General features: G+C 55.7%; 1 protein-coding gene across 1 annotated transcript; it reads right to left on the bottom strand.

The window, feature by feature from the left end:
* Positions 1-3002: 3002 nt before the first annotated feature.
* Positions 3003-10914, bottom strand: CCL19 (C-C motif chemokine ligand 19). Its single transcript, XM_053303338.1, has 5 exons — positions 10782-10914; positions 8562-8685; positions 4316-4424; positions 3841-3921; positions 3003-3083 (listed from the first exon to the last, which is right to left on the bottom strand). The coding sequence occupies exons 1-5, from the start codon at positions 10843-10845 to the stop codon at positions 3003-3005; spliced, it is 459 nt and encodes a 152-aa protein (XP_053159313.1). The 5' UTR covers positions 10846-10914.
* Between the last annotated feature and the right edge of the window lie 683 nt (positions 10915-11597).

Below are 11597 nucleotides of genomic sequence, written 5' to 3'. Positions count from 1 at the left end.
AAGTTTTTTAAAAATACAAAGGATTGCAAATAATGGTGTCAACGTTTGTGGCCCACATAAAGCACATCTGCTTTGTCAGCTAGTTTGGACCAAGTAACCTCTTTTGGATTTAGTATTCTCCCTCCACCACACACACACACACTTACACACACTTAAGTAGTGCTGAAATGAGAATTTGGAAATATTTTACATTTTCTTAATTTTCCCATTTTCTCATTCAAATTCTGAATGAGAATGTTTCAATTCCAGATTTGAAATCACATTTTGAATGTGAAACGTTTGACTTCAAAAACTGGATGAAATACGTTAGGCTATTGATCTATCTTGATGGTTTGCCAGACTTCAGATGCAACATTTCCCAAAATGTCAGTTGTCAAAGCTAATTGTCATTGCATGCTAGCAATCATGACTCCGCGCTGTGTGGACACAGGCAAAGACCCAGAATTCCCTGTGATGCCAGCCAGGGAGAGAGTCCCTCACAGCTGGGCAGGGCTTTCATGGCAGACAAGCCAAGGCAGAAATCTTCTTCCTGAAGGAAGAACACAAGTTGAGAACCAACCGCTGGGTTCTGATGCTGTCAAATGTGACATACCATCAAATATTTTTGATGTCAACTATCAAAAGAGATCGAGCATCCACTCTCAGCTATCAGCTACTGAATTTCAGTCTCACTGGGTGTCAAATATGTAGGTCTTATATTTGGATTCAGGAAGCATCCAAGCAGTCAGAGAGGTTATTTGGCATCAGAACACACAAAGCAGAAGTTTAATGAGTTCTTTTGAGAAGCAAATGCATTCCAGCACAAAAGCAATATTCATGCTTTTGGCTGTAAATGTTGTGACATTCTGGGGGTGGGGAGTCCTTGAACAGAGGGAGCTGCCATATACTGAGTCAGACCATTGGTCTATCTAGCTCAGTATTGTCTACACAGACTGGCAGTGGCTTCTCCAAGGTTGCGGGCAGGAATCTCTCTCAGCCCTCTCTTGGAGATGCTGCCAGGGAGGGAACTGGGAACCCAGATGCTCTTCCCAGAGCGGCTCCATCTCCAAAGGAGAATCTCTTATGGTGCTCACACTTCTAGTCTCCCATTCAAATGCAACCAGGGCAGACCCTGCTTAGCTAAGGGCACAAGTCATGCTGACTCCCACCAGAGCAGCTCTCTTCTTTGGTAAAGAGCTCCTCGTCTAGCTGCTGCTTTGAGCCTCCTTCCTTCCCATCTCTGGCTACACTGGGCTCCTCCAAGTGCTTGTACAATGCATTCTCACTGTCCTAGGTACCCTCAAGGCTCCAGCACAGGTTTTATGCTGACTGGCACCACCTGGTGCAAGGGGACCCTGGAGTGGAGGACACGATCCACCTCTTTGCCTGACATGGATTTTAAATCCACCAGTAAACATGCCCAAGGATGAGCCAACCAAAGAGCAAGAAAACCCATCTTGATTGTGTGGACAAAAGTATGAGGAAAGTGTGTCAGCCTGGAAGAATCTTCATTCAGTGACTCATTGAACATGTTCTGGCCTGCACAGTAAGTGGTGATTCAAAGCCACATTAGCAATTATAGGGAAAGACTCAGGGGTGATATTTATTAGGGGTTAAATAAAGGAGATGTGCCCCCTCCCCCATGGCTTGACAAATATGTCCCCAGACATGCTCAGATCACATTCCTTGGGTGTGAGAAGCACAGTTCCTCGGCGGAGGGGGGGTAGCCTTGCATGGCACCCAGGGCTGAGGGACCAGAGACACAGCCAGAGCACAAGGGCAGTGTGCAGAAGGCCCCCAGGTCCAGCCCTTGGTATCTCGGGGAGCAGAGCAGGGCTGGGCATGTTGACTGATGCATTGGAAACTGGTGTTGGCCCCAGGCAGCTCTCAGCATTCAAAACAATTAAGCAGGACATCCAAGTGCCCGAAACACCGGGGATCTGGAGTCCAGCTATGGTGCACATTACCAGCTAGTGACGGGGGGTGGAGCTTCTCCAAACTCTTGTATATTTAAATTTGGTATATAATGATATAGGAAATGGTTATTTTGCTGTAATTGTTTCCATTTCTCCTTTTCTTTCTGTTTGTTTGTATTTTTAAATCTCCTAATTGCAGTTCCATCTTTTCTGACGCAAAATAGTACAAAATAATTTTCAAAAGTGAAATAAAACGATATTCAAAAAATGAAATAAAATCCAAATGCCTAAACAAACATCCGTGAAGGGGCTGGGCCTTGGAGAGTTGCCCAGCTCAAGGAAGATGGATGGGTCACCGTCTGACCCGGGACAAGTTGCCTTCCTGCATCCCTTTGTGGTGCCAGGTCAGTTGCCCAATGGTTTCTTACCAAGACGTGTTTCAACGTAACTTCTTCCTGGAAAACCCAGGTCATCTTTCAAGAACTAAGGAGGAAGTTGCAACTGGGGAAATTCTCATTGTTTGGAGAGAGAAAACAGTTTCCTCTTTTCCCCACTAGCTAATGTAAATACATGTTTATGATTCATGTGTCTCTCCCACTGCTCCTCCCCTGAGCTCAGGATGGTGGGGTTTACCCCCACTTTATCCTCACAACCCCGGTAACATTGGCGAGGCCGAGAGAGAGATTGGCCCACGGTGATCACCCAAGGAGTTCCAAGGGGGGGTTGAATCTGGGTCTCCAGAAGCTAACCCCACCCCCCACCCACCCCACCCCCAATGACTGTTGCACCACACTGGCTTTCTAACAGATAGCTCGGGAGATAAAATTAGGGTCCACCTTTGCATTTGCCTGTCAGGAACAGCATGATGCCAGCTGCAGAGGGTGGTGTCATCTGTTGGGTTTCTACAAGGTGGCGTGTGCTGCTGCTGCTGCTGAGGAGGTGATGGGAAGCCCGGACTTCTGGGACGCTTTCTTGCAGAGCGACTGCCTTGGAAGTTTTGCAGCCGCTTGGGCAACCCTAGGCGGGCATCTGCAAAGCATGACGAGTGCAGGAAGGACTGTCAAAGTTTCAAGGCCCCGGAACTGCTCTTCCGAGGGGGCAAACTGGTTATACGGTGAGGATTAGCTGCTGCTTCTCCACCAGGAGGCGAGCTGGCCAGCCGCAGTCTAGAAGGAAGCCCAGGATGGCCTCTAAGAGATTGGGAAAGGCAAAACCAATGCATGAGTCACCCTGCGTGCTGCCTGTAACTGAGCTGTCCAAGCGGGCTGCCCTGGCAAGCAGTGTGGCAATGGCCATCTGACTCCATCACCAGAGCTCAGGGCAGGCTGCAACCAGCCCTTCTCCCCCCCCCCCCCGCCCGCCCCCCGTTTTTGCAGGCTAAGCAGGTTAGCCAGGGAAGTGATTCTCCTCCTGGGACCCATTCCCCGCCCCTCCGCCAGCCCCCCACAAGTTTAAGGGTCCAGCCATGTCTCTCCTGTGTCCAGACCCAGCCCAGCAGCAACGGCCCCCCCTCCAGGCGGAATCTATCTGTGGCGGAGGAAGGCGCCTGCCTCCCCTTGCGAAGGTGCGAGTGCAGCATGCCCAGGAACGCGTCTGGAGCGCCCGATGGCTTGTTCTTTCTCCCAGAGCAGTTGCAACAGGGAGGCCATTGGGAGGGAGGAGCAGGGTTAGGCCTCTCCCCACTTGCCTGGTGCAAGTCACCCTCCTCAGCTGCCTTTGGGGAAAGGGAAAGGCTGGTAGCAGGAGGGCCAAGACGGGGCTTCTCCCCTCTCGTCTCCTTTGGCACTCAGTGGACCAAGAGAAGAGGACGGCCAGTGGCATGTGCAGAAGTCTGGCCAGCTTGTAGTGGGGACGGGGCTAGATCCCCTGCTGCCCTGGATGTCTGGGGCAGGATCATCGCCAGCTTAGTGAATCTGCGCTGGGAGTGAGGCAGGTTTTTCCTGACCTGCGGGCAAACTGGGTGGCCAAAGAAGCGCCCGGGGAGGAAGGTGTGACCCGTCACCATGCTGTAGGGCAGGGCAGGTTGCTGGCAGGGTGGGGAGCAGGAGGCACAGCTCCTTGGGCCCAGAGCCGCGGGGGGGGCGGGATCCAGCAAGCAGAGCCACAAGGGCCTGCGCTTCTGCCTGCCAGTTGGTGCTCTGCCCCCGCCCCCGGCTGTGGTCCCACCCCAAAGGTGTCCTGCGCCTGGCCCATGAATCTGGGGAAACAGCTGCCAGGGAAGGCTTGGGCACAGTGAATGAGGCCGCGGGAGGGAGGGAGGGAGGGGCCCCTCTTAGCCCCCCGAGCTTCTGCTGCTGGGCTCCGTGTTCTCTCGGGCCACGGACAGCTCTTGTGCCAGCAAAGAGCCACCTGCAGGGTGGCAGCTGTGTTTGGGCAGGATGCCCAGCCCTGGCCCAGGGAGGGGCCCCCCAGCGTGTCACCTGGGCTTGGCGGTGGTGGCGGCGGTGGTGGTCCAGCCTCCTCTTCAGCTGCCTCACCCAGCCAGCATCGGGAGGCGCGCAGAGTTGTCTCCCTCTCACTGTGATGAAACTGAAACCAAGCAGAGAGGGGGAGGGGCACTTGTTGGGCACAATTCTCCGCAGGAGGGACACCAGGGTGCCCCCCCCCCGCTGCCTGCCCCCGCTGCCTCCTTGAAGCCACTCTCCTTGCTATGCTGCCCTTCTCCGGCCACCTCCAATTGCCCCTTTACGTGATGCTGGTCTGTGAGGCACAAGTGATTGTAAACTGCCCAGAGACACCAGTTTGGGGCAGGATATCAATATGCCAAATGAAATAAAAGAGGGGGGTGGGGGTGGGAGCAAGTTCTTCATCCAGCAGCCGCTGGATCAAGAACTGGACAAAGGCCTTTGAGCTTAGCTCTGTAGTCAGTCTACAGAGTTGCCCAGGGTGCTTTCCAGACTAGCTGCTCAACAGCAGCAAAATGCCTCCGTTGGGGCAAGTCGCATTCAGAACATAAACAGCAGGGGCAGCAGCAGTCTCGCAGAAACTAACACACCAGAAAAACAGCAGCTTTTACAACATCCTTGCTCTATATCGCAGAGATTAAATTTGCAACAAGGCATTGGAAACGTGAACAGCACCCTGCTATCCGCATAGGGACTGCAGTGTCACGACACAGGAAGTGTGGAAGCCCACTTCCGAGATATGTCCTCCTGACCCCGTTGTAGGGTCTAGTCTGGAAAGCACCCTGATGGTGCCAAAGGACAAGCGGTTCCCAGGAAGGATGTGACCTTTGCATGTAGCAGCTGAGGTGGATAATACCAGAGGATGCAACCACCTTTTCTGGGAAGCCCTGATCGGCTACCTGATGAAACAGCCCACGAAGCTCTCAAACACTGGCCTGTTCCTCAATTGCTCAAAATTCCCCCAAGGCGAGGAGGCATCGTTTCTCCTCCTTTCTGTTTCCTTTGCATGACCTGGAGTTGTGCCAGTCAACTGGCTGGCAGGCTGGCACACAGGAGCTGAGTTTGCACAACACTGAAAGGAGCCTGGAGAGGGGGTGAGGGCGGGATTTGCTTAGTGCTGCTTTGGCTGCAGGCCACGGACTGCTCCGCCTCCCTTCTCTCTGCTCTTCTTCCTCTGACGAGGTGTGTGGAGGGACTGTGAATGGCCGTGCCCGAGGAAAGGCTGCATGAGGAGGGAGCTGGTCCTGGTGGGGCCTTGCTTGCTTGCTGAGGGAGCCAAGAACAACGTGACCACACAGGACAAGGAGCACATCCTTAGACCTCCCTGCTTGGCTGCTTATATAGGACATGGAAGCTGGGTCAGGACTGCGGCAAGAGGAGGAGGCGGGCTCTCCCTCGACCCCCTGCCATGGCCCCACTCCCGTTCACCTGCCCCCGCCCCCCATCAAGGCTGCTAATTGTCACAGGGAAAGGGCTATCATTTGGGGCCCATGGGAGGTTTCCCCCTGGGCAAATAGCAGCGGGGGTGGGGGGCTGACCCAGTTCAGGACAGCAGCAGGAAGGTAGGGTTGAAACCTCCTGATCAGTGGGGTGGGGGCAAAATGACTACTGTTAAAAAAACACCACCCACCAGCATGGAAATGCTAATCCTGCACTTCCCATAAGAGGTAGTTTGACTTATTGCAATCATGTTCAAGCATGGAGTGGATGGTCTGGATTGCTGATGGTGAGAAACTCAGTCTGCAGGGAGTGCAGGGAATCCAGCTCAGAAGCTGTAATGCACTCTGCCTGGTCAGCAGTCAAGAAAACCTCCTTTCTCCTCCAAGCAGTTGCTGGAGCAACACCCCTCCTCTGCTGTCAAGGCCCAGCTCCTCTTGGAGCTAGCCAAGGTGCTGGCCCCTTCCCCCCACCCACCCCCGGAGCTGTCCAGGGTCGGCCATCCCTCCTGGATCCCTGCCTCGGCAGAGGTCCAGACTCAGCCTAGAATAGGATACATCTGTTGTGTATGATTGTTCCATACAATAACAGGAGTGTGTTTTCACTCAGCTAACATTTCACTCCTTGAACTGGGTGAAAACAGGCACTCATTCTTTTTGAAACAACCTACACCTCACACAAAGCCCACAAAGGATGCCTTCATTTCATTTTTTAAAGAACGGTTTCACTTTAAAAAAAAAAACTATTTCAGAGACCATGACAAAAATCAGCCCCACTAACAGCAAGAAGTGGGAAGGGAAGCCCTCCAGCCCCAGCTGGGCTCAGCCCTCTTGGTCTGGGATCACTGGTGGCCGTGTGGGCTTCTGCTTTGAGATGGCCTCTCTTCATGGGCACGTTCTACTAGGCAGGAAGCACCGAGCAAGGGGGTCGGTGCCACCTTTGCTTGGCTATTGCCTTCCCTTGTCGGCTGTGCTGAAAGGAGGGGCAGGGCAGGGCCCACACGGGGCTTGTGGGAAGTGGCTGAGCAGACCCAGCCCCGAAGATGCCCCTGTGCGTGCCCTGCCAGGCCTGGCTGCATCTCCTCGGCCTGTGGCAAGCAAGCCCCATCCAGCAGAGGGAGAGCTGGGTCCTGATCCAGGAGGAGGCCCAGGCCGTTTGCTTAGCAGAGGAATTCCCCAAGCGCTGCATTGTCGGCCACAAAAGAGCCCTCCAGGGGCCTCTTTCACACTCGGCTGCTTGGCCAGCAGTGACTGCAGCAGACTCAAGTCCACAGCTGTCATGAGTTCAGCGCTTGCCAGAAGAGTAACGGGAGCGAAGGGGACGCAGCAGCAGCAGCAGCAGCAACCAGGCGGTGATGTGGAACGTGGGTGGGTGGAGGCCGGCAATAATGCTCCAGGGGGGCTGAGCAAGCAGGTGTCAAGCCCAGGGGAGAATCGCTGCCCCACCCCAGATGGGCCCCCTCTCTGAGTTCATGACACCGCAAAGGCTGTCCGGCCCCCGCTGCTCCGCCCGGGACTGAGGCTGCAAGGCGCCCCCAGATGGCCTTTCCAGGGGCAGGGGGCCTCGGGGGGGCCCAGGGGGCCAGTTCGGAGCAGCTGGAAGCTGCAAGCTCTGGAGGGGCGGCTGCTGTGTCGATCCCTTTATCCCACCCAGCTGACGGGACTAAAAAGAGGGGCCGCGGTGCGAAAGTGGCCCAGCTCCCTAAACAGCCCATTTCTGTGAGCACCCAACGTTTCCAAGCCACCTTTCAGGAAACGGTCACAGGAATGAGAGAGAAAAGTGTGTGGTTGTCAATACGGGAATCTACCGCCGATGAAGAGAGTCCCACCACGCTGCTGCCCACACAATGGACCTTCCTGTGCAAAATGGCGCCCCTTGGCCGTTGCAGCTGCTTTGCTCCACACCCCCGTCCTCTTGCTCATGGCAGACCAGGGGCCGGGCACAAGGAAGGAGCGGGGGGAGCTGGTTCTGCACCAGGCTTGCATAATGCTGCAGGACTCCTTGTGTGTGTGGGGGGGTGGATCCCCAAGTCCATGTGGGCAGGAGGATAAGAGGTCCCTTCCTGTCTGGTGAACTTGGGTCCTGCCTTCCCCCAGAGCATGCCCAGGCTGTCTGCACAGTGCAACCCCCTGCTGTGTCCTAGGTGTTCAGGCCAGAACTCTGAAATGAACTGCGTCCATTCAGGGGGGTGGGCGATGCCTGCACCAGCCAGCTTCCACAATGCTGGATTCCCGGAAGCCGCCTTTCTGCATGCCAGAGCCTCTCCCGCCGACTGTCCCAACAAGCCACCCATCTCCATGCTATTTCGCATGAATGCCGGTGCAGGGGAAGCCAGATTCTCAGCAGAGTCGTGTTTAGATCATGGCTGAACTGCTTGCTAGCCACAGTCCCTGCTCCTGCGCTGCCTTTTATTTTGGGCTCTTGAAAAAGATGGTTCCCGACGGTCTGATTGTCCACACAGCAGCCTCTTCAACAAGCCCCCGTCCTTGCTTCCTTCTTTTATGAACCTCCCCAGGTCAGGCAAACCCCACTGAAAACCTGCTGCCCTCCCCCATCCCTTCTTCTCTGCACCGTCCAGCAACACAGAGGACCACAGGGGGGGCAGCTCACCACCCCCGTCCGCCCAGCTAGCATTTGAAGAGTTCTCTTTACTGAATTCACCACCACACCTCACCCCCCAAAGTGCATCCTTCCTCTCCCCTCAAACACTGAAGGGAGGAGCTGCTCCTCGACCTTTCCTAGAGGTGCCCCCTTGCTGCCGCCATCTGGAGAAGCAACCCACTCAAGCCTGCCCCAGAAGTGCCAAGTCCAAGCCACTACTTACATCACAGCCTGGACAAGGCAGCCTTCTTGAATCTGCTGCTCCCGGTAGTCGTGGACAAGTTGTGGGGGGATGCGGACCGGGCTGGTCCTCAAGCAGCAGTCCATGACCTGGTAATTGCCGGCCACTGGAAGAGGAGCAAGTCATCGTGAGAGGGGAGAAGGAAGGCCGGACCCGGGGCTGCCCCACTCCCGTCTGGCTGAGCACAGTGTGGTGTGCCCAGGAGGCTCTCTCAGCCGTGCCCAGGAGGGCACCTTCTCTGCAGCCAACGTGCTGTGCCCAGCTCAAGCAGCCAGAGTGGGCAAAGCCCTCGCATGGCAGCTGGGGAAGATGGTGAAGATGCCTGCTGGGGGTGGGTTCCTGGAGCCCTCGAGATCTCAGAGGGGCCCACCCAGGAGCAAAGAAGGGAAGGGCCAGATCCGGGGCTAGGACCAGGGGAGGCTGGACTAGGCCAGTGCAGACTGACGGCTGGAGTGACTGTTGTGACACAGCAGGGAGGGGAGGCGAATCCCCTGACCTCTCCAGCCTGCAGAGATTTCAGCGGCAGACACTTGGAGGGCAGCAGGGAGCCCCACTGTGGTCCAGTGGCATGTGCGAGGCAGAGCAGTGGACAGAGCGGGTGGGACTCAGCCGTGCCTGCAGCCAGAGACATCACGGGGTGGCGGAGGGCTCCGGGGCCACAAAAGGCATGGGGAGGAGGCAGGCAGGCGGAGGCCGGGGAACCGTGGCCCAAGCTGAGGGATTGTCCCCAGTGGGGGCTGCCTGCATCATTCAAAGACCCCACATTTTCCTCCAAGGGTGTTGGCGGGAGGGCTATGCAATCCTGCCGGGACAGGCAGAACAAGGACCAGCAGCTGGGCATCGGAAGGAGACGCCTTGCCGCTCTGACAATTCCCCTCATGGGGCAGAAGAAGATGCCCAGTTCAAGGCTGGCCCCTGCTTGGGCCTTTTATCTGGGGAGCTTCACATTCAAACAGGTGCTGTTGGCAATTCAGGTAAAGTTCCTAAGAGCTGGACTTCCTAAATGTTCTGCACAAGAGGAGAACTCCTAAAACGCCAGTTAAATCAAGCCTCACAGAATTTCCAGCTGCAGCATTGAAGTGAAGATTTACAGAACCTCTGCTCCTCTGGAAATTAGCCAAGATGAACTTGGTTCAATCTGAGGTGCAAAGAGACCGAAGACTTTTAAAGTAGGCTCTACAGGACCTTTGCTCCTTGATGACCAGAGCAGAATAATACCTATGTAAACTTATGGTGATCTTACTTAAAGTCACATGGAACCACGCCCCCAAAACATCACCGGGTTGTGTTTAGCAACTGGGTCTGAATGGAGGTGGTTGCTGTAGAGAGCTTGGCTTTCAAGGCTTGCTTTTCATCAACAACCCAGAATAGGGAGAAGGGAAGGGATCCCAAGATCAACCCAGGAGCCCAACTCTCCTCTTCTGCATTAGAAGAAGGGACCTACAGTTTATACTCCAGTTTGTCTGGGAAGTGGATTAACCACTAGGAAACACTGTCTAAATTGAGGCTTCTCCTCCTCCTCCTCCTCCTCCTCCTCCTCCTCCTCCTCCTCCTCAGCAGTGCCATGGGATGAGACATGACTGTATTCTCAGTGAAGGGATTTAGCCAGCCACAGGCCAGCAGGAGACTTCTGGAAGCAGCAGAAGCAGCACCGCAGGGATGCCCTGAACTGGGATGGCCAGGCTGTGTGGACTCAATGGCCCTTGAGAGGAGAGCTGGTCTGGTGGCAGCAAGCACGACTTGCCCCCTTAGCTAAGCAGGGTCTACCCTGGTTGCATAGGAATGGGGGACTAGAAGTGTGAGCAGCACTGGAAGAGATTCCCCCCTTCAGGGGATGGAGCCGCTCTGGGAAGAGCATTGATGTTCCAGGTTCCCTTCCTGGCAGCATCTTCAAGAGATTCCTGCCTGCAACCTTGGAGAAGCCGCTGCCAGTCTGTGAAGACCATACTGAGCTAGATAGACTAAAGGTCTGACTCAGTATAGGGCAGCTTCCGATGTCCCTACGTCTGCAGCTGGGTGTGTCATGCTGAGCCAGCTCCAGCCCTCCCACCCCACCTTGAACCTGCTGCCCCTTTTGGAAATGCTTTGCATGTCTGAGGGTTTTCTTGGGGGGGGGACCGAGGCTCTGGGGCTTGTGGAGGGGGCCAAGCCCAAGCGGAGGGGCTGGCTGGTGGAGAAGAAGAAGAGCTTGTCGCCTCTTACCTTGCAGTATGCTGCCCAAGGAGAGTGCCACCATCAGGCCCAGGAGCCACCTGTGGCGTGCCATGCCTGGCCGTGGCAGGAGGCCACTCGTGGATGCCGAAGAACAGGTGAGGAGGCCAAGCCGTCTGGGCTGCCGGGTGTGCCGGAGAGACGCCTGAGCTGGGAGCCACCTGCAGCCTCTCCTTTTTATCACCACCGCGAGGCCGGAGCTTCATTTTCACTTTCTGAGGACTGTGAGTCAGCGAGGGAAACCCAGAGTGCGGCGAGGGGGAGAAAGAGCTGCGCGGGCAGCTGGTGCCTCTGGCCCAGAGCCAGAGGTGCGGTTTCAATCAAAGCCCAAGTGGAGTGAGCACCAAGTGCAGCAGCAATGCTGCGGTGTTGGGCCAAGGGCAGGGGAAGACAGCCACTCTCTAGGACGACTAGAGTCTCTAGGGCCTTTGGACTGCTGGACAGGGGACCTCATGGTCAGCCCAACTGCCCTTCCTCGAGGGGGAAGTGCTGGGTAGGGACTGGACGGGGACGCAGCCATGGTTTGTGCTGGTCACTTGGCCGGCAAAAAAGAGGACAGGCTGAGTTTCCCCACTGGGCAGGCAGCAAGGAAGGCACTTCCAGGAGCTGCCTGGGGCCTGGGGCTGGAGTCGGTGCAGCAGAGCATCTACTACCTTGCATGCAGAAGGTCCCAGGTTCCAGCCTGAGCTGGCAGCATCTCCGGCTAGGGCTGAGAAAGACCCTGGCTGGAAACCTGGGAGAACCACAGCCAGTCAGTACAGAGTGTAATGCCCATGGAAAGCACTGCATTTCCAAATGGCCAGAAAT

Source organism: Hemicordylus capensis, chromosome 2 (genome assembly GCF_027244095.1).
Source record: "Hemicordylus capensis ecotype Gifberg chromosome 2, rHemCap1.1.pri, whole genome shotgun sequence".
NCBI classification, from domain to species: Eukaryota; Metazoa; Chordata; class Lepidosauria; order Squamata; family Cordylidae; genus Hemicordylus; species Hemicordylus capensis.
Note: the sequence above shows the minus strand (reverse complement) of the source record. Positions and strands in the feature narration are given on the sequence as shown.

What these genes read in the sequence shown, in the direction of transcription:
- CCL19 (XM_053303338.1), bottom strand. Translation starts at nt 10,845, where the DNA reads ATGGCACGCCACAGGTGGCTCCTGGGCCTGATGGTGGCACTCTCCTTG. An exon ending in GCCACCACCGCCAAGCCCAG is followed by an intron (nt 3,922 to 4,315) that starts GTGACACGCTGG and finishes CCACCCTGCCAG; the next exon opens with CAACCTGCCCTGCCCTACAG. An exon ending in GCCACCCAGTTTGCCCGCAG is followed by an intron (nt 3,084 to 3,840) that starts GTCAGGAAAAAC and finishes AATCTCTTAGAG; the next exon opens with GCCATCCTGGGCTTCCTTCT.